This window comes from Daphnia pulex, chromosome 10, assembly GCF_021134715.1.
Source record: "Daphnia pulex isolate KAP4 chromosome 10, ASM2113471v1".
Lineage (NCBI taxonomy): Eukaryota > Metazoa > Arthropoda > Branchiopoda > Diplostraca > Daphniidae > Daphnia > Daphnia pulex.
The window spans coordinates 12,482,977-12,504,978 of NC_060026.1; the positions used below are offsets into that span (position 1 = coordinate 12,482,977).

A 22,002-nucleotide genomic window follows, 5' to 3' on the forward strand; every position below is an offset into this window, starting at 1 on the left:
TTTACTTTGATAAAACCATTCCTTCAATCATCCTTAGTTTCATCCCCCCTGCAGCCATTTTATATATCTACTGGCTGGGTGTGTCTTGGTCTTGGCAATACTCGGAACCACTCACCAACCGTCAGCACTTGATGGATAATATCCCTCCCACTACCCAGAAACTAAACGGATGGCTGAATCCTACACCCCTCCTGGTAGTATCAGCACAGAGAGAAGAGGTTAGATCGTTATAATGTTGTTTTTTCTTATTTCTTCTCTCCCCAATTTCCAGCAAAAACCAACCTTCTTCTTTTTTTCCCCTGCGGTTTTTCTCGGTCGCCGAGTTGAGGACTAGTCCCTACCTCTCTCCATCGGTTTATAGGCCAGGGTTATACCATGTACAATAAAGCTTAGAGAAATATATATATAGATCTAGATATTTGATAAGAGTCGAGTTGTCAATCCCACTAGGGAGTTCTTGTCTGTCTTGCTCCGTGTATTACCAGCCGAATATAGTGGCGGTTTGGGATGGGCGAGAGAAAGAAATTGCGGATCATATCCCGTCAACCAGAAATTGGGTCCTAGGAAAAAAAAAATGAAATAAGGAGCATGTCCTCCTCGCCAATAGAAAAATTTTTTCTCTTAGACCGAAGCCCCTACAGCACTTGTATGTTTGTTTCCCCTCCCCTTCCCATCCGAACGTAGATAGAACACAGTGTGTGTGTGTGTGTGTGTGTGTACGGGAGAGAGAGAAAAGGTGGGCCGTCAAGTACTAGTAGCTGGTGGCATACTACTCTTCTAGCTATATAGGTGTATTGATTTTTCCCTCCTTTTGCGGGGAGAAGAGAGAGAGCCAGGAGTCGAGAGAAATCTTTGGAAACAGTTGCACGCTGGCCCCTTCCCCCTCCCCTCTCTCCCGCAATCTATTTCGACTCCCGCCGCCTTCTCCCGCGTATTCTCTCATCAAACGATGAAAGAGTATTAAAAGCTCCATGTGTAACTATGTATACAATGTATTGAGAGATTCTCTAGCTAGGCCTGGGCCCCCCCAGTCTCTTTTGATGTCGCCTCCAGCAACACCACCTCTCTATAAAATTCCGGATTCTCTTCTTCTACTTGCCGATTCCTTTTTTTTATTATTTTTAACAGTCTAACGATTTTCCCCAAAGCTGTCATTTGAACTTTGTCTTCAATGAGCAAATTTCGTTCAATGATTTTTCTTTTTTTTTTTTTTGTTTCAAGTGCAGCTGGGATGAAACAAGTAGCTCCGACTTTTTCTAGCCGGGCCGGAATTGAATAGACTCACATCCAGCTGACTTTTTTTTACATGTAGAACATTGGATGTACTACCACTGCTACGCTAGCCATCAATTTGATCGGTGGGTGTGTGTGGGCCACTGCCAAAGTAGTTACAGCGATTATAGTCTCTAAGTCTCGGTGTACAATAGTGCACGGAACCGGAATTGAATAGAAGCGAGAGATGCTCTTCCGTTGAAGTGCTGCAGTGCTGCAATCGCTAAAAATGAGAGCACATCCGCAGTGTGTGTGTGGAATCCTTTTTTCTTTTTCTTCTCTTTCGCTCCATATATTCAAAAGCCCCCCAACAAGAAAAGCTTTTTCTTCTTCTTCTTCTTCCTCCTCGGGTTGTTGCAACTTTACTCCACACCTTTTTCGCCGTCTAGTTCCGCCTCGACTCCATTCCAGCCCCCCCGTGTTTTGGGTTAGACGAGCTGCTGGTGCGGGAGGAGCTCCCCGTCTAATGACCGTTCATAATAATCAGTTCCTTTGTATCTAAGTCTCGACTCTCTCGAGTTCGCCAATCTTACCTTGTGGGACTCACTTAGAACCAGTTAGATCTCTCCTCCAAAAAGCCCGAGTGCCAGCGACTGTGAGACAGACTCCTGACTAACTCCATCTCTGCTCTGCTCTGCTCTGCTCTGCTCTCGACTCGCTTTATTCCATTATGTAGCTCTTCAGTTGGCTGCCATTGACGTATGAATGAAGCGAAAGATAGAAGCCAGCATCAAGTTTTTATTTTTTATTTTTCCCCGGCTAACCCCTCCTCCGGTAGACTTGAGTGAGGATCGTGTAAGAGATGGGGATTTTGTCGCTGGTGTGCTACTACAACGCCGTCGCTCTCTCTCTCTCTCAATGGCGCTCTTTTTCAAAGGGAGGACAGTCGACGAAGAAGAAGACACGTCCTTGGTCCTTCTCTTCCGTCGCCCGGATTGACAGCCTCCATCGTCGTCGTCGTCGGGTTATTTTTTTATTTTTCCTCTGCTCCTCTCCTGTTGGCGCCCAATTACTGCTGGCGACACAACACACACACGCGTTGATTCTCCCGTCCCTTTATAATCCTTTGTTATTCCTTCGCTTCTTTGACCGAAAACTGGCTCTCTTCATTCAGCTTCAACAAACTCCTCCTACCTCCAACAGCGTCACAAAGTTTGACTAACTAGAAACTTGTGCCAAAACTTGTTGTTTGATTCTCTTGTACCCCAGCGAGTACTATATATACTACCAGGGAATAATCAACAAACAATCCCTTCTTTTGTTATTCGCCATCCCGCCGCTCTGTTGTTGTTGCATTCATCTCCGTGGCCTTTTATACAGTGTTGATATTATTATTATTATTATTGTTATTAGTATTATTAAGAGAGCCCATCTCCACCCGGCTGAAAAGTTGGGATGAAGAAAGTCTTTAGAGTCGACAGGGAGTTATATCCAGCTGCTGGCCATTATTTCTATTGTGGGGCAAACATATATCCGCCCCTGTGGCACTTTCTGCGCGTCTTTTGTTTTCACTTGAAATTGAATTTCGTGAAAACTGGTGGCTGGCAGCTCTGCGTCAAACTTGACGCACGACCGCATCACCCGCCCAACTCCTCTCGCGGCTTCTGCTACTCTTGCCAGATAGATATAGATATTATATATTTGGGAATTGTACATTTATGGCAAACTTTGAGGTCTTCCTTGTTCTACTTGTGTGTGTGCGTATGTGGCTAGGCATCAACAAACCAACCGGCGTTGTGTGTGGGTGAAATGAAAGGAATTGCTTTAATAGAATTTCGTGTGTTTGTCGTGGTGGCAACGTGACACTATTGCATTAAATTTGACTAGTGCATGGGTTCATATCATAACTGTGATAGAGAAAAAAAAAAGAGGTCAAGAGCGGATCGGTCGCAACAACCAACGCCCCTCATAAACAATCCAGCACTTTCTCCGCTATCCCCCCCCCCTATCCGCGCGCGAAACTCGCTCGCGTAATTCAATTGTTACGTATCGGTTGCCATGGGGGCGGCCAATCCTCTCAGTGTTGATTATCTCCTTTGCACTCGACGAGTGCGTATATAGAGAGCGACACACACGCACACGTCAACCGGATGATAAATCTGGTTCACAAAATGATCGGGAAGGACTCGAAATCCCTTTTTAGAATAATCAAATTGACAGTCGATCGAAAAATAAAAAGGCCGCACTCTGTGCGCGACCCGACAAAAAAGTTGTCAAAGTCTCCCACCTCAAAGATGGCGAAAGTTTGTTTTAGTTGTCACATAAATACGATATCCGTGCACTACTCCATAAAGAAGAAGTTATTGGATACACACACACACACACATATGGTGGGTCCTTTCTTTCTCTCTCTCTCTCTGTGTGTGGGTTAGAGCTTTTTGATTGGAGTGTGTACATAGATCTCTACTTTATGGGGCCTGTTGTTAAAGCAGACATCAGCAAGGGGTCGTCGCCTTCTATCTCTTTTGTCTTTTTCCTTCCCTTCTCTTCGCCAGACGAATAAGGCTGGGCGCCGTGTAACGAGCGGATCAAACAGAAATCCTCCGGTATTTGCTATTACCACTGGGATGGAGGGGGTAGTACACCACTGGGGGCAAATGTTTCTTTCCGTTTCCTTCTTTTTCCCTTTTGCTGAGACTCTTGCTTCTTCTATTTAGTGCCTTTAGATGTAGACATGGAGTTGGGGCGTGGTCGTGATCAGCCGAGCGACTAAAAGGGGGGGAAGTTCTCCCCCATTACCGGTTCGTCCGTATGTGTTTTTTGTTTCGGGAGGAAAGAGAAATAAAAAGATCTTTTGTCTTGAGTTAATGTACGACATCAATCAAGTGTCTCTTAAGTAAGTTCAAAAGGAGCTATAGAGGAACCTATAAATAAGAGACGAACTTATTTTTCTCTCGTGATTCTTATCGTGTGGCTCATTTGCACGCGAAACAGACTACGCCAATCGATATCAATTGCGTCGGGGTGCGTTTCCTTTGACCCAATTTTCTTTTCTTTTTTGTTTAAATTTTGATTCTGAAATCGATTGGATGGACCGAGAGTATTTTTAGATGTCCAGCTGTCTAGACTACTAGTTCCACTCTTGACGTTTTTTTTTTCCAGGGGGGGAGACATCCGATCTTGGATGTTAATCAGTTTATGTAGTTGGCCATCATTTATGGAAGGAGGGTCCCCTGTCTTGTTTGTCCACTTTTTTTAGTTCTTTGATTTAACATCCGGTGCTGCTGGTACTCTCGCGAGAACACTGGAGGATATTAGTAGTGCATGGCACTCGGGACTGAAAGCTAGCGAACCAATTTAAATGACGTCATACCCTCTAAAATAGATGGATAGAGGAGACCGCCCAAATTCTCTTTGAATAGAAATTCGTTTCAAAAGTTGTTGCGCTGAACAACAAAAAAAAAAAAGAAATTCATTTTGTAGGTTTTGATTTGTAACGACATTTTGACGGCGCCCAAAAGATGAAAAGAACTTGTCCTCCCTTTTACCCAGTCTCGTGCTGCATTATATAACACGCAACTTCTGCTGCTTTGTCGGGTCCCAGCAGAGTGACTACACCCACAACCAAAAATTCCGCCTACAATGTCGGCGCTCCGTCGCTCCCCGTTGGGGGGGCAAATCTAATCGACCTTCCGATACGTCCTCTTTTATATCAAAATAAAATAGTATCCATCAATCTGCGGCAAGAAGTTTCTAGCTGTAGAAAACCGGAAGCGTGGGCCACTCTGCCAACGGAAGAAATGTGGCAACCATGTATAGACTATGTCTAGACTAGCTTTCTAAAAGATAAAGTGATTATTTGTGTTAGACAGAATGCTGGTACTCGACTTATATTCGTGTCTTATCGCCCGTCTTTTGTTTTTTGATGATTGCCGCTCGACTCTACTACATGACTTGGTGTGTGTGTGTGTTTTTGGACGACAGGCTCTCCGTGTGATCGTCTGTTCCGCAGCGACGTGGAGAAGAACGGCACGTTCACGTCGCCCGGCTACCCGGCCGCCTACTCGCCTTCCATGAACTGCAATTACGAGTTCCGCGGTCACGGGCGGGAGCGCGTCCAAATCATCTTCACCGATTTCGTCCTTCATCATCCGCACGACGATCCTAGCGAGTGAGTCATAATTCTTGCCCTTTCTTTCTCATCTCATCTCCGTTTTTTTGTTTGGCTCCTTTTCATCCGCGTGTCCAATTGAATCGCACCGGCACCCCGTCATCACGTCCGTCCGACAATTTTTCTCATTTTGTCTGATTATATTCTTTTCATCTCTCTCTCTTTGCAGGAAACCTCATCACCCGTGGCTACGACAAAGGTACACATTTCTTCTCCTCTTCTTTTTGCTATTCGTTGGGACGAGAAATTTAAGAGCTGCCGGACGTTTGAAGTTGAGCCGGACGTTCTTTATTTTTATTGGAGTGAGAACAATCGAATCAAGTCGCAAAAAGAACGCTCGGACCTCTTAAAGTCTACCGTCGTATAAAGATAAAGAAAAAAGGCAAACTGGGAAGAAGTAGGAGGGTCCGTCTCTCTAATAAGTTGTCCAGAATGTGTAGGCTACCAGTAATGGCGTCGTCTGCTGTTATTATATAACACAAAAGAGTCGCATAAAAAATGCGACCGGCGACGCTATCAAATTCTTGTCAGCTGACCCTTTTCCCGTTTCTACACAGCGGCGCCGGGCACACAAAGTGTATATATTTAAGGGGTGGCCATCAAAAGAAAATGTACACGATCCATCGACTCCCGCACACTAAAAAAAGAAAGTTGTAATAACATGTGTGTGTGTGTGTTTTGTGTGGTGGTAGTGGTGGCAAACGGAAGAAGGACGGATAGAACTGCTGCAGTATAGATGGCGGTTAAGTTGAAAGTTTGCTTTTTCTCCGTTTCGGGATGTATAGTAGTATAGCGTCTATACGTATGGTTACTTACATAACTAAATGTCTCGAAGGGATGTGCAGGGACTTGGCCATAACGAGACGATCGCATCCGAGAGAGAAAGAGAGAAGAAAAAAGGCTTGAAGGGAAGATGTATATCGACAGGGCCCCGTCTAGTAGTTAAGTGTGGATATACACATATAAGAATGCTCTAGAGAGAAAGAAAGGTTAGTTGGGCCCCGCTGTATTTATTAGCCACGTCCTCTGACAGTGCCGATTGGCGTATGGCCCACTTTTTCCCTTTCCCGGTTGAGAGCTATGTATAGGAGGAGGACCTCCGTGGTAAATAATAATAATAATAAGAAGGGAGAAAGCAAAGTGGAGCTTGAGGGATCACCGGAGCAAAGTGGAATGGAGATGGATCGCAAATGATCCTTTTCATTACACTATAGACCAGACTATAGCCCTCAGGTTGAAAAGTGTCGGAGGCCAAAAGTATTACAAAGTTCATATGTTTTCTCTTAATTTTTTTTTTACTTGCACAAACATAGTACTACCAAACCGAGAAATTGGTGTACGTGTGTCTTTCGGTCATTTGGGCGGCTTCTCTCTCTTTCTCCGACAACATCAGGTCGACAAATGTTTATCGTAGTGGAAGCCCGGCAGGGAAATGGGTCGGGTCGCACACACAAACACGGACGTCATTCCCGATAGTAGTATGGGACGTGCTGCGGATTCTCTGGGGCGTCCGACGGGAGCGTGGAACTCTTAGCCGTATAGGATTCCTCCCTCGTTTAACTGGAATCAACTTGACTAATGGACGACGGCTAGGCTATGTAATCTCGCTGAGGAAATTTATGACGAAGGGGGGTCGAGTGTGGGTGGCGACTTTCCTAAAGTTTTGTAGATCTGGAGAAACGAAAGCCGATTAGTTTCTAGAAATCTTTGTGCCAGGGATCTTTGTTTGACACAGTTTGTCATTCCATTAATCCGAAATGTTATCTATGATACTACACATTGGGTGGGACGAAAATGGAATGACATCATCGCGAGTGAAATAATATTTATGAGGCGGACGAAATGAATGAGCGAAAAATGTCGTTAAATGGAAGAGGCCTGGCGGATTCATCAGCTGTTCAATCTTCTTGACATTGTTTTATTTTTCCACGCCTTAAAAATAAAAATCCTTGAGAAAATACGAATTTATAATGAAGGTAACTTATAGACCAACCCCCACGCTCAGACAGAATTGAAAGAAAAGTTTCTTGTCTTATCTGCTGCCGAATTCTAGTCCCGCGGATTTGGACTACTTTGAAATGTTTGAGAAGGGTCTCTCTCGGCGGCGTGTGCTGAGCTCAAATGGAATGATGATGCATATTCACCAACCAGCGCTAGAAGCTACAACATCATTGCGAGCCGGAAGAAAATCCCAGCGTCAGATCCCAGCTCCTCCTCCTCTATATCCTGGCCCTGGCCATTGACGGACACCTTTTTAACTTTCCGGGAAGAAGGCGGAATCTTTATGGAGATATGCAAAAGAAACAGAGAGAATTGGTTTATGCAAAGACCCAGCAGCCGAGAAATTCGATGCACTCGGCTCCTTGTATATTGCGCTCAGCATAGATATGGAGCCTGGATAATATAGGATCCAATGCACTCAGACGACACGTGCAGGGGACTACTTCGTATCACAACTGGGTTATTTACTATTATTATATAGGACAGCGCTTCGAATATTTGATTCCATTTTCCCCCCCCCCTTTTGTTCCAAGATATATATACTTTCTATAGTCGGAAAACGGTTGAGACACACTCTACTCTATGAGTTTGGTTTATTCAAATATTTTTGATGCTAAGCGTCGATGACTTTGCGACGCTGGAAATGATTTCGTTTGATTTTTTTCTCTCTCTCCCAATTTCAAATTTTATATATTTTTTTTTATTATTTAACGCAGCTGCGACGGAGCGGACCGAGTGACGGCCTTCATTTCAGTCGGCGGCAACAAAGAGAAGATTGATGATTTCTGCGGCTCGGGTACGCCACGTGAACTCATGTCCAATTCGGCCGTCATGTCGCTGCATTTCCACAGTACGGCCGTCTCCAGAGGATCTCGAGGATTCAAAGCCCGCTACTCTTTTGTTTCCAGTATAACCACATCCATCCATCTCTTCAAAGTGGAAATTCATTTTCGGTCATTGAATTCCTTTTTTTTTAGATTTCGGAATCACGACCGGCGAGCAAATCTCATCCAGTCCCTGCGCCTTCCGATTCAACAGCACGACGTCGACCAACGGCACTTTTTGGAGCCCCAATTTCCCGGGATTCTACCCGCGCGACACCGAGTGTCACTACTTCTTCCACGCCCAGGTCGGCGAGCGGGTGAAAATCGTCTTCTCCTATTTCGACATTGAAGGAATGGTCCCGTAAGTCGAATCGTTATTTTCTTCTTTTCAAATCAATCGAATCGATAGTCTTAATCATTCGGTGGCACCTGTTTGGGAGAGGGGAAGGGGGAACAGCTGTATTGTACGCGGCCATCTTTGTCCAGTCCACCATCTCTAATCCAACTGGCCCAATTTCTTCCATAATAATAGAATATAGAAAAGAAAAATAATAAACAGGGAAATTGGGAGGGGCCGAGATCAATAAGTTGATATGGAACAGATTGCCAAAGATGTCGGTACGAGTAAAAAAGAAACGGGAGCAAAAGGAGGCACAAAAAAAAGGAACAATCGGACGTGCTTTTATTGTATAAAAGAATTTTCGACTCCTGGCACAGGCCAGGAAGTAGGAGGGGACGGAATTTATTTTATTTTTTTCTTTAGACGAGAAACTCACGGACGGTCACAAAAGCACAAGGACTATATATAGGGGGGTCGGGAGCGACATGTGTCGAATGCGATTGATGACCATTATTGTCCGGAATAATCGAATCGTTGACAGCAGCATTAGAACATTTGAAGGGAGAAACAGAATAAGACCAACCTCCGTCAGTAGATGCCTAGCCTACTTTTATTTCTTTTTTGTACTTTTTTTGAAACATTTCACTTGTTTTTTGTTTCTTTTTTTGTTGTCGTCGTGGAGAAAGTAATCGGCTCAGAGCATCAAACATTTACCCCGCCTTTTTTTTATATGATACACACAAAGTTCATTGGATAAAGATAAATTCTGAAAAGAATGAAACCCGGAATATAATAGGGTACCTGAAATAAAGTTTTCTTTCAGGCCTATGGATTCTCAAGTCTCTACTCTCTACATATATACTCGTAGAGAGAGTACACACACACACATATACATACATCGATACACACAGGAGCTATAGGGATCGATCGATGTAGACGACACAATCGACTGAATTGAATTTTCGTTTTTTTCCCGCGAACTCGCTCTCTATAGCTCGGAGGAATATGTATAAGAAAATATAAATATAAAAGAAAAAGAAAGAAGAAAAGAAAGATGTACTATGTACACACATACTTCCATAACTTTTGGCTTCTTTTTTCTCTAATACACAACGGGCGAGGAATCAATAATCGATTAGGTTGAGTGTGTCTGTGCACACTTTGCTTTCAGACTGCCAGCAGCTTCACTAGTGTCGTATGGAGATAGTGCGCTACTACTGTGCTACCTATAAGATAGCAGCAACAGTAAACGATGTGCGGTGTATACTTCATCGCTTTTCTCTTCTAAAAAAGTCCTTTCTCTCTCTATCCTGCCATTGTTGTCGCTTCACCAGCAGCTGCTTTTGTTTGTTCACTGATAAGAAAAATGTCACGCTATACTAAACCCATCGGTCGTCGTCGTTATGAACTGGTGATTGAGAATCCCTAGGGGGGGACTGTATTGTTCTGTTTCACAGTCTATTAAAGACGGTTGAAAAATTGCCGATCGAAAATTGATGGAGCAATTCCCAGATGACATTTTTTTCTAATTTTAAAATTGAATTCATTTCGACAGATGCGGACTGACTTCGGCCAGCGATTTCGTCGAGGTAAAATAAATTGAATTCAATGGAGCGCGGGCGCCAGGAGTTGTAATAAATATTCAATAACGTTTGAAAATGAATTTTTCAGGTGTCCAATTTCATGACGGTCGATCGGAAATTGCCCCGCTACTGCGGATTGCAAAAGGATCTCAAAATGGAGTCGGACGGAGCCTTTTTCCGCGTGACGTTCAAGTCGAACGACCGATTCGACGGCACTGGATTCTACGCCAGTTATCAGTTCACTCCGGTGGCCGACGCCGTCACCATTACTCGGCGTCGTAGCTCATCGCCGGCTTCCAGTTCACCATGTAAAATAAATTGAACATTTTCACGTCTCTTAATGGGAATGAATCGATGGCAATCTAATTTTCCTTTATTCGATTATTTTCAGATCCAGCTGGATGTATCCTGTTGTTCTATCTGCTCGCATACCTGATCTCGTAGACACATTTCTTCTCCGCTGATGGATGGAAGCCGATCTGACGTCATCGCAACAATATCAACAACGTTCCTGGCGAACGGATTGAAATTTCGAAATTTAGGCAAATGAGCGATTAGCAACGGTTGTGGGAAAGTGCTAGGCGGCGTACGCTGTGAGAAAGGGAATGTACAAGAGATATAGAACACTATTATTAATTTATTCATTCATTATTATACAGATTCACTGGTTCCCATAAAATGTGTGTGTGTGAGAGAGAGTGTGTGCGGTGTGTGTTTGGCCAGTGGGACTATGCGCCAATACCTCCTCCTTCTGGTCATTTATATATACATATTTTAAAAATTTTATAGCTGATTTGAATCATCACCAACCACTCACCCTCCCCTCCCATTCTTGATATTTTTTCAAATCTAAAACAAAGAAAATCGACGGAGATTCAGCCCGTTTATTTTTTAGCTCTCGTTGTTTAAAAAAAAAAAAAAAAAAAAAAGAAATCACCCGTGTGGATGAAAACCCATTCAATTCGTTATTATTTATTTGGATATTTATTATTTATTCGATTATCTCTCTCTCTAGTGTGATGTGTGGATTTGCTCAAATGAAAGGGCTGTCATCTCGTTAAAATGAAATAAATCATGTTCATCAATCTTAATTACTTAATTATGGGAGATTTGGTTTTTCAGCTTTCACACAAATATACATTCCAGTTGTTTTTCTTAAAAAAAGTCTTAAATTATTTTTTTGTTTGTTTTTGTTTTTTTTTATTAATCGGCGTGTTAAACCATGGGTGTTGAGAGATGGTTGCCAATGAGGCAATGACAATGTTAAATTTCCCATAAGGAAATTACTTTTTTACTAGCGATTTTTTAAGAAGGTTGTAGTAAAAGTGCGCCATCTAGGAGTGGTCTGGAAATTTAGTTTAGTTTTCACTTTTCAGTCTCTTTTTTAGCCTTACAATCACAGAAACTTAATAATTTATTAATAACTATTCACAATTAACACTATCAGACCATGTTGTCTTGATCTGTGCTTTATCTGTTCTTTTTTCCCTTACGGATGTAAAGTCCGTGTAAATCTGTGAATCTGGCAGGTACGCCGGTACGCCTCCATTATTACACGAGTCAGGAGTCTGAAGTCTGGAGTCTGCTTGTTGCTGTTGCCTGTTGGTTTGCCGAGTGTGTTGGCGTCCAGAACACGTGTAAAACACGACCGAAAATAAAAAATAAATAGTTCAAACATAAAGTTTATTTTGGCTTCTATTGCACACTACACATCTTGTGTAAGTATAAGTTTAAATTCATCTGTAATTCACTATTATGCAATCAGGTTGTTAATAAAAAAAGCTATCTGACAAATCTGAGAACAAATTCAGTAATATTTCGATTGCTACTATTCAGTAATAAGTCAGTAGCTAATAAATTGTTACTTAAAGTTTTCATCATGTTAGTTTTAAGAGTTTGGAATGCAAATTGTTATAATGAAATCACTTATTTCATATGTGTGTTACAGGCTCACGTACACATTCATATAATCTGGAATAATCTTAGCCTACACAAGTTAGATGGGATTTGTGTGCTGTCTTCAATATTGATGTTTTTTCTTCAATAGTGTGATATCACAAAAGGTAACATTTTTTTTGTTTTACCAAATGGGATAATTCACTAATTTTATTCTTTTTTATCAACAACTTAAACTCAAGCTTAGAAAACAACTTAAACCATCAAATCTTTTGAAAAATGAATTTAATGAATCATTTATGTAACAATGAGTAAGATAATATCTTGTAAATTCTCGAGTTCTGAGTAGTTAAAGTTTAAATGGTAACACATTGTTTTATTGGTCATTTGATTAAAAACGGGAATGGATTTTCATTTGATTGTTAACACTGTGTAATTCATATAATGTCATGTTTAATTTTCAAGGAGATATGGCTTCTCTTGTCGAAGATGTTGCCCGACTTCGTCAAGTTCTAGAAGCGAACTCTATCTCCAACGAAGACGTTGACGAAGATGTATTGATCGCTCTATTAGATATGCACGCATCAGACAAACAACGTGTTGACCTGGTTTTATTGGAATTGCAAAATTTGCTCGGGAAAGAATTGATTGTTGGACATCTAGGCGAAGCACAACGAGAAAGGTAAAATATGAAATTTTGTAAATTAAAATTGAGACCTGAATTGTGTGTTGAATTACTACAGATGGAAAGAACTGCAAGCCCCTATCGATACCCAAGACGAAGTTTTGATTGTTAACGAGATCTCTCAGCAGGCTAGAATTCCCGACGTGATCGAAGTGATCGATCTTCACGAGCCATCAACTTCTGGACAATCTACTGTCTACTCTGCGCAATTGTCTTCAAGTAAACGGAAACTATCCAGCGATTCCACAGAAAGCAACGTTCCAAAGAAACAAGCATCTGCAACAAATCTTTTTGACAGAGAAGCGAAAAATCACAAGTCAGATTGTGACATGCAACCATCTCATTGTCGTTGTCCTTCCGTCTCATGGATTTGGGCTCAATTACCCGACGCGGTACAATCTGTTCGTAGTGGTAAATGGATGCTCTTCGTCAGCAAGGAATATGTTGATGAAACTTGGGAAAAAGTCAAGAATCTTCTTGCGGACAATCAACTTGGCAATGGAGCTAAAGTCGCCAACGGAGAAGAAAAAACCTACCTGATTTGTTTGTACACTTACGATTTTGAAGATGTCCAAGATGTTTTTCGAGTGCTAGTCGCATTGAGACGTAACCGCCTATCCGGTGGACACCTGAACTACAAGACGGACGATGCGACGCATCAAGGATTCTTTTTTGTACTTTTTTTGAAACATTTCACTTGTTTTTTGTTTCTTTTTTTGTTGTCGTCGTGGAGAAAGTAATCGGCTCAGAGCATCAAACATTTACCCCGCCTTTTTTTTATATGATACACACAAAGTTCATTGGATAAAGATAAATTCTGAAAAGAATGAAACCCGGAATATAATAGGGTACCTGAAATAAAGTTTTCTTTCAGGCCTATGGATTCTCAAGTCTCTACTCTCTACATATATACTCGTAGAGAGAGTACACACACACACATATACATACATCGATACACACAGGAGCTATAGGGATCGATCGATGTAGACGACACAATCGACTGAATTGAATTTTCGTTTTTTTCCCGCGAACTCGCTCTCTATAGCTCGGAGGAATATGTATAAGAAAATATAAATATAAAAGAAAAAGAAAGAAGAAAAGAAAGATGTACTATGTACACACATACTTCCATAACTTTTGGCTTCTTTTTTCTCTAATACACAACGGGCGAGGAATCAATAATCGATTAGGTTGAGTGTGTCTGTGCACACTTTGCTTTCAGACTGCCAGCAGCTTCACTAGTGTCGTATGGAGATAGTGCGCTACTACTGTGCTACCTATAAGATAGCAGCAACAGTAAACGATGTGCGGTGTATACTTCATCGCTTTTCTCTTCTAAAAAAGTCCTTTCTCTCTCTATCCTGCCATTGTTGTCGCTTCACCAGCAGCTGCTTTTGTTTGTTCACTGATAAGAAAAATGTCACGCTATACTAAACCCATCGGTCGTCGTCGTTATGAACTGGTGATTGAGAATCCCTAGGGGGGGACTGTATTGTTCTGTTTCACAGTCTATTAAAGACGGTTGAAAAATTGCCGATCGAAAATTGATGGAGCAATTCCCAGATGACATTTTTTTCTAATTTTAAAATTGAATTCATTTCGACAGATGCGGACTGACTTCGGCCAGCGATTTCGTCGAGGTAAAATAAATTGAATTCAATGGAGCGCGGGCGCCAGGAGTTGTAATAAATATTCAATAACGTTTGAAAATGAATTTTTCAGGTGTCCAATTTCATGACGGTCGATCGGAAATTGCCCCGCTACTGCGGATTGCAAAAGGATCTCAAAATGGAGTCGGACGGAGCCTTTTTCCGCGTGACGTTCAAGTCGAACGACCGATTCGACGGCACTGGATTCTACGCCAGTTATCAGTTCACTCCGGTGGCCGACGCCGTCACCATTACTCGGCGTCGTAGCTCATCGCCGGCTTCCAGTTCACCATGTAAAATAAATTGAACATTTTCACGTCTCTTAATGGGAATGAATCGATGGCAATCTAATTTTCCTTTATTCGATTATTTTCAGATCCAGCTGGATGTATCCTGTTGTTCTATCTGCTCGCATACCTGATCTCGTAGACACATTTCTTCTCCGCTGATGGATGGAAGCCGATCTGACGTCATCGCAACAATATCAACAACGTTCCTGGCGAACGGATTGAAATTTCGAAATTTAGGCAAATGAGCGATTAGCAACGGTTGTGGGAAAGTGCTAGGCGGCGTACGCTGTGAGAAAGGGAATGTACAAGAGATATAGAACACTATTATTAATTTATTCATTCATTATTATACAGATTCACTGGTTCCCATAAAATGTGTGTGTGTGAGAGAGAGTGTGTGCGGTGTGTGTTTGGCCAGTGGGACTATGCGCCAATACCTCCTCCTTCTGGTCATTTATATATACATATTTTAAAAATTTTATAGCTGATTTGAATCATCACCAACCACTCACCCTCCCCTCCCATTCTTGATATTTTTTCAAATCTAAAACAAAGAAAATCGACGGAGATTCAGCCCGTTTATTTTTTAGCTCTCGTTGTTTAAAAAAAAAAAAAAAAAAAAAAGAAATCACCCGTGTGGATGAAAACCCATTCAATTCGTTATTATTTATTTGGATATTTATTATTTATTCGATTATCTCTCTCTCTAGTGTGATGTGTGGATTTGCTCAAATGAAAGGGCTGTCATCTCGTTAAAATGAAATAAATCATGTTCATCAATCTTAATTACTTAATTATGGGAGATTTGGTTTTTCAGCTTTCACACAAATATACATTCCAGTTGTTTTTCTTAAAAAAAGTCTTAAATTATTTTTTTGTTTGTTTTTGTTTTTTTTTATTAATCGGCGTGTTAAACCATGGGTGTTGAGAGATGGTTGCCAATGAGGCAATGACAATGTTAAATTTCCCATAAGGAAATTACTTTTTTACTAGCGATTTTTTAAGAAGGTTGTAGTAAAAGTGCGCCATCTAGGAGTGGTCTGGAAATTTAGTTTAGTTTTCACTTTTCAGTCTCTTTTTTAGCCTTACAATCACAGAAACTTAATAATTTATTAATAACTATTCACAATTAACACTATCAGACCATGTTGTCTTGATCTGTGCTTTATCTGTTCTTTTTTCCCTTACGGATGTAAAGTCCGTGTAAATCTGTGAATCTGGCAGGTACGCCGGTACGCCTCCATTATTACACGAGTCAGGAGTCTGAAGTCTGGAGTCTGCTTGTTGCTGTTGCCTGTTGGTTTGCCGAGTGTGTTGGCGTCCAGAACACGTGTAAAACACGACCGAAAATAAAAAATAAATAGTTCAAACATAAAGTTTATTTTGGCTTCTATTGCACACTACACATCTTGTGTAAGTATAAGTTTAAATTCATCTGTAATTCACTATTATGCAATCAGGTTGTTAATAAAAAAAGCTATCTGACAAATCTGAGAACAAATTCAGTAATATTTCGATTGCTACTATTCAGTAATAAGTCAGTAGCTAATAAATTGTTACTTAAAGTTTTCATCATGTTAGTTTTAAGAGTTTGGAATGCAAATTGTTATAATGAAATCACTTATTTCATATGTGTGTTACAGGCTCACGTACACATTCATATAATCTGGAATAATCTTAGCCTACACAAGTTAGATGGGATTTGTGTGCTGTCTTCAATATTGATGTTTTTTCTTCAATAGTGTGATATCACAAAAGGTAACATTTTTTTTGTTTTACCAAATGGGATAATTCACTAATTTTATTCTTTTTTATCAACAACTTAAACTCAAGCTTAGAAAACAACTTAAACCATCAAATCTTTTGAAAAATGAATTTAATGAATCATTTATGTAACAATGAGTAAGATAATATCTTGTAAATTCTCGAGTTCTGAGTAGTTAAAGTTTAAATGGTAACACATTGTTTTATTGGTCATTTGATTAAAAACGGGAATGGATTTTCATTTGATTGTTAACACTGTGTAATTCATATAATGTCATGTTTAATTTTCAAGGAGATATGGCTTCTCTTGTCGAAGATGTTGCCCGACTTCGTCAAGTTCTAGAAGCGAACTCTATCTCCAACGAAGACGTTGACGAAGATGTATTGATCGCTCTATTAGATATGCACGCATCAGACAAACAACGTGTTGACCTGGTTTTATTGGAATTGCAAAATTTGCTCGGGAAAGAATTGATTGTTGGACATCTAGGCGAAGCACAACGAGAAAGGTAAAATATGAAATTTTGTAAATTAAAATTGAGACCTGAATTGTGTGTTGAATTACTACAGATGGAAAGAACTGCAAGCCCCTATCGATACCCAAGACGAAGTTTTGATTGTTAACGAGATCTCTCAGCAGGCTAGAATTCCCGACGTGATCGAAGTGATCGATCTTCACGAGCCATCAACTTCTGGACAATCTACTGTCTACTCTGCGCAATTGTCTTCAAGTAAACGGAAACTATCCAGCGATTCCACAGAAAGCAACGTTCCAAAGAAACAAGCATCTGCAACAAATCTTTTTGACAGAGAAGCGAAAAATCACAAGTCAGATTGTGACATGCAACCATCTCATTGTCGTTGTCCTTCCGTCTCATGGATTTGGGCTCAATTACCCGACGCGGTACAATCTGTTCGTAGTGGTAAATGGATGCTCTTCGTCAGCAAGGAATATGTTGATGAAACTTGGGAAAAAGTCAAGAATCTTCTTGCGGACAATCAACTTGGCAATGGAGCTAAAGTCGCCAACGGAGAAGAAAAAACCTACCTGATTTGTTTGTACACTTACGATTTTGAAGATGTCCAAGATGTTTTTCGAGTGCTAGTCGCATTGAGACGTAACCGCCTATCCGGTGGACACCTGAACTACAAGACGGACGATGCGACGCATCAAGGATTGTACACAACTGACCAGGCGGCCAAGGCTGCAGGCTTTCAATCGGCTAAGAAGACTCACCCTAATGAAAAAGTGTCGATGTACTCGTCTCCGCCCCCACGAACTAACAATCCGGCATGGGACAAAGATTTCGTTCAACTCTTCTTGAATAATATTGGAACTGATTGCAGAAAGGGGCTTGTAGCGGAAATGCGGAAAAATTGTGATGACGCTGAGTCAAAGGAAATCTTTTACAATCCACCCCAAATAGTGCCTCTTAACAAGTACAGTAATAAGAAGTCCACTAGTAAATAATTAATGCGGCTCTTAATTTACGAAAATAGTCTGATATTTTCAAAACTTAAATTTGTAATTTGTTAACATGTTCGCATCATTTAATCTAGAATAAACTTTTTCTTTGAAAATTTGGATTTCTTACTTTTAATAAGGTGTGTACAAAAACAAAAATATTTAATTGTCAAAAAATGCCGTGCTAACGATTATTTTTTTAAAGTATTATCTCAGGTAAGCACCGAAAATAAGACAAGAAAAAGTTTTCTTATCCTCAATTTCAGTTCTGCTGCTTCTGGAATTAAGGTAAAGAAAATTAATTACATGATTTATATTTCGTTGCCATTCATATCTTTCGAATAACCTACGAGTGCAACGAACTAATTTGACTAGAAGTCTGGGGAAACGAACTTGAACCTTATTTAACGCACACCATCTTGTTGTCTTCATCTTTGAAGAATCTTCTTCGAATGGGAATTCCATATTTTATTTTTACTTCTGTGATTTTGTTATGTCATGTGAGACTTTGTTTCTCAATAGTAATTGATTTTTATTTTCAAGTAGGATTATCAGCCAGGTGAAGTTCGAGCTTCAATGTGCACCTTGAGTTGTTGCAGCCAGTCAGTAAAATGTGTGATCAAACTGAGCTTTTGCATGCAGTCTTTGGTGCCGGTGTTATCCTGAAGTGTGGAAGAGCTATAGCAATGCTTCCAGTTTTATGGGATCAATCATGTGTGAATCGATGCTGGACAACCTGCTGCAAAAGCCAGTCACGTCTGTCGAATACGCCCACCGAGATCCCCGAACAACTTTTTACCGGAGATTACGAAACAAACCGCCGGAAAAAAGAGACCTTCTACTCGAAATTCAGCTCGACCGTATTTCGAAGACCAACGACACGAAAGTGCGCGTCTTCATCACGACGGAGCGCGACGACCAGGGATAGATGGTGATCGAAGTGGTCATGTTTTAAAAAAAGCCGATTGTCCTTCAAATGGCTCGAAATGGAAGATTTAATCATTCACCGAAGAAGCAAGTCGTTGACTCCTACCAAATGACTCAAATGTCAATTGGTATAAAGTGAGTTTTAAGCGTTTAATAATAAAGTTTAACCATAACCATTTGATATTAATTTTGATTTTGGTTGTTGTAGACCCATCCCAAGGAACGCCAACCTACAGAAGAAAAGGCCATTGCATGTCCTTCACTTTCGAAGGTCACGGAGATCTTTACGTAAAACGCGTCATGCAGTGGTGTAGAGGCTGGGTGAGAACGGGATGTGTAACATAACCATTTGGTATTCATTTTGATATTGGTTGTTGTAGACCCATCCCCAGCAACGTCAACCTGCAGAAGGTCACGGAGATCATTAATACGTAAAACGTGTCATGCAGTGTGTGAAGAGTGCATAACATGTAGAGGTTGGGTGAGAATGACACGTGTTTCATCATTATCAAGCAGGTACAATAGCCGCAAGGCTTAAGAGGTGGAGGGAGGAAAAAAATTGTATAAAAGGAGAGAGAAAAGGCGATTGAAATTAGTCGAGCGAGCATCTCCGACACGGCAACAACTGCGGCGCACTATCTGTCACCAACTGCCTTCTTCTTCGTGTTAAATCAGTTCGCAATCATGGGTAAATATTCTGTTTTTAAATGGAGTGTTGTATTAAAAGTTACTTTTGTTTAGTTTCAAACATGCCACTTATTATTGACTACTAATGTTAAAATTTATTATTTGTCTTGTTAACTATGGCGTCGTGCTGCTGTTGGGTGTTGTATCGTTGATGGCTGGGTCGACCACTGGTGTACCGATGTCTCCTGGGTATGGTGGATACCAAGCAACAGCAGCGCAAGAGTACTACACCACGTCATCGCCTTACTACACAACAACGTCAACATACGTAACACCTGCTTAGTACACCGAGGCCCTCAAGTACTACATCACCAAGGATGCAGAGTATTACACGAAAACTTACGCTGCTCCCAGCTACTACGCCAAAGCCCCGAAGTATTACTCTGCCTCAACTTACATCACCATCGAACACAGTACATCACCTGAGTACTACACCACCAAAGCACCTAAGTATTATACTACAACCTGCGCTACTCCAGATAACTGTTATGATGCTCCCAAGTACTATTCTGCTCCCAGCTATTCCACTAAGGCTCCATACTATAACTACACCACCGAGGGACCGGAGTACTACACCACCGAGGGACCGGAGTACTACACCACCGAGGGACCGGAGTACTACACCACCGAGGGACCGGAGTACTACACCACCGAGGGACCGGAGTACTACACCACCGAGGGACCGGAGTACTACACCACCGAGGGACCGGAGTACTACACCGAGACTCCTAAATACTACTGATCCCAACTACTACACCGAGGCTCCAGCTTATAGCGCTTCAGCCAAAGCGGTCGAATACCACACCATGACGCTCAAGTACTACACTACCCTGAACTACACAACCACTACTGAGGAGGCAAAGTTCTACGTACCCCGTTCACTGCGGCTGTTATTTCGTACTACGTTGGACCGAAATACTACACTGAGGCTCCATTATACTACACTAAAACCTACGCTGACCTCATCTACTAACCGAGGCTCTCAAGTACTACACAACCGAGGCACCCGATTATTACACTACAACCTACGTTGCCCCCAGCTACTACACCGAAGCTTCGAAGTATTCCTCTGCCCAGAGTTACTATACCACCAAGACACTTGCATATTACACCACTAAAATCGCTTCTCCAGTTTACTATAGGTAGGCTCCTAAATACTAGAGCCAAAATTTCTATTTTATTTATTTGTGTTCAGATTTTTATCTCCATAGTTAATAGTCACTGGGAATTGTTTATGATCTTTAATGATAAAATAAATTTTTAAAATTGAGTTTTGACATTGCGACGTGTTCTAACTTTTATTGGATCTTATCTATTTTTGAAATGGCTATTGCTCCAGTGGCTCTGCTTTCGGAGATGTTCTGGTAATTGGACTGACTTCATTTTCAGAGTAAGTTACGAAAGAGACGTACTGCTGTTTACTCTAAATTTGAAAGCTAACAGTTCTGTATAACTTTAGTTGGCGTAACAAAGGAGTTCATGGCCGATACAGTTTGGTTCCTCATAGAAGTTAATTGAAAAAGTCTGAAGATGTAGTCACATGCCCATTACTTATGTGTAAATGGAAAATCTCAAAGTTGTAACAAATATACAACTTATAAGCATTATATCGTTAAAAACTATAAGTCACAGCAAACAAAAAACTTTAAAAGGAATTGTTATATTGTCCCACCTCCACCCACAATTCCACCACATTTTACAGTCACATAAATTATACAATACTTACATACATACATACACTTAAGTTAACCCGTTGGCTGCCACGCCATACAACCCGTAGGTTGTTCTCTACTACTCTACGCGCCATGTCTGAAGGATCCATGACCAAGGTGGGACTTGCCATTGCTGACAAGTCCGGGCTGACACGGTGACAGGAGAAGATGGAATGCACGCCTCTAGAATCCATCACCGTATCGACAAGGGGGAAGTCCCTATGGTGCACTGCCTAACAGGCGCCTTGCGGCGAATCTTGGGCTGGTGCGACTCTCCGATCCCGCGGCATGTAAACCACGAGACCGAACAGCGCGGCCCGTGCTAAGGAGCTAGGGGAGAACAAAGGCGTGGCAGCCAACGGGTTAACTAACACAGACAAAAAATATTACCAACAACAAATGAAGATCCGCGCTGACATTTTTGAGATACCGGCGATGTTTTGGTGTCCATCTTCTCGACGTCTCCTCTGCATTACCTGAATAAAGACAAAACATTTCTTATTAAGTTACATGCTAATAAAAGTTACATAATACAATAGGTACACTGATCTGTGTTTTTTTGGCTCAAAACTATAAAGGCGCACTTTGAATTACTTAAAATTAAGTTTTCAATAGTCAGAAATGTACACAGAACAAAGCTCACTTGCTAGTTCTATGAAAATTTTCCGGAACCAGACCGGAAGTAAGCGATAGCGCCTTAACCATTGACGTGGGACCATCCACGCAGCTGACGGGGATGAAGGCCTACTGGGGCCCGCAAAAGGATAGCTCCAGTACTCAAACTGTATGAACTTAA

General features: G+C 41.3%; 2 protein-coding genes and 2 long non-coding RNA genes across 6 annotated transcripts in view; all 4 read left to right on the top strand.

Moving 5' to 3' along the window:
• The window catches only part of LOC124205943, a 45,074-nt gene extending 33,852 nt beyond the window's left edge, over positions 1–11,222 (top strand). For both annotated transcript variants that reach the window (XM_046603539.1, XM_046603540.1), the window contains exons 9-15: positions 5,197–5,383; positions 5,553–5,582; positions 8,101–8,291; positions 8,362–8,569; positions 10,104–10,137; positions 10,220–10,439; positions 10,523–11,222. In XM_046603539.1, the coding sequence (XP_046459495.1) occupies positions 5,197–5,383; positions 5,553–5,582; positions 8,101–8,291; positions 8,362–8,569; positions 10,104–10,137; positions 10,220–10,439; positions 10,523–10,575 (923 nt within the window). In that variant the 3' untranslated portion in view covers positions 10,576–11,222. The remainder of the gene's footprint in view (positions 1–5,196; positions 5,384–5,552; positions 5,583–8,100; positions 8,292–8,361; positions 8,570–10,103; positions 10,138–10,219; positions 10,440–10,522) is intronic.
• Positions 11,223–11,530: 308 nt separating this feature from the next.
• Positions 11,531–17,996, top strand: LOC124205952. Of its 2 annotated transcripts, XM_046603555.1 has the most exons (5): positions 11,531–11,849; positions 12,080–12,194; positions 12,493–12,709; positions 12,771–13,375; positions 17,591–17,996. In XM_046603555.1, exons 3-5 carry the CDS (start codon positions 12,498–12,500, stop codon positions 17,884–17,886), a joined length of 1,113 nt encoding a protein of 370 aa, XP_046459511.1. In that variant the 5' UTR covers positions 11,531–11,849; positions 12,080–12,194; positions 12,493–12,497; the 3' UTR covers positions 17,887–17,996. The 2 variants fall into 2 exon arrangements, with proteins under 2 accessions (XP_046459511.1, XP_046459510.1); XM_046603554.1 differs by lacking the exons at positions 11,531–11,849; positions 12,080–12,194; positions 12,493–12,709; positions 12,771–13,375 and adding exons at positions 15,749–16,064; positions 16,295–16,409; positions 16,708–16,924 and having other exon boundaries at positions 16,986–17,996.
• LOC124205953 lies at positions 13,401–15,437 on the top strand. The gene is made up of 3 exons (XR_006879517.1): positions 13,401–14,352; positions 14,435–14,654; positions 14,738–15,437. It is a non-coding gene; the product is annotated as an uncharacterized LOC124205953 (long non-coding RNA).
• Positions 17,997–19,434: 1,438 nt separating the features above from the next.
• On the top strand, positions 19,435–20,098 carry LOC124205954. The gene is made up of 3 exons (XR_006879518.1): positions 19,435–19,495; positions 19,701–19,944; positions 20,014–20,098. It is a non-coding gene; the product is annotated as an uncharacterized LOC124205954 (long non-coding RNA).
• Positions 20,099–22,002: the final 1,904 nt, after the last annotated feature.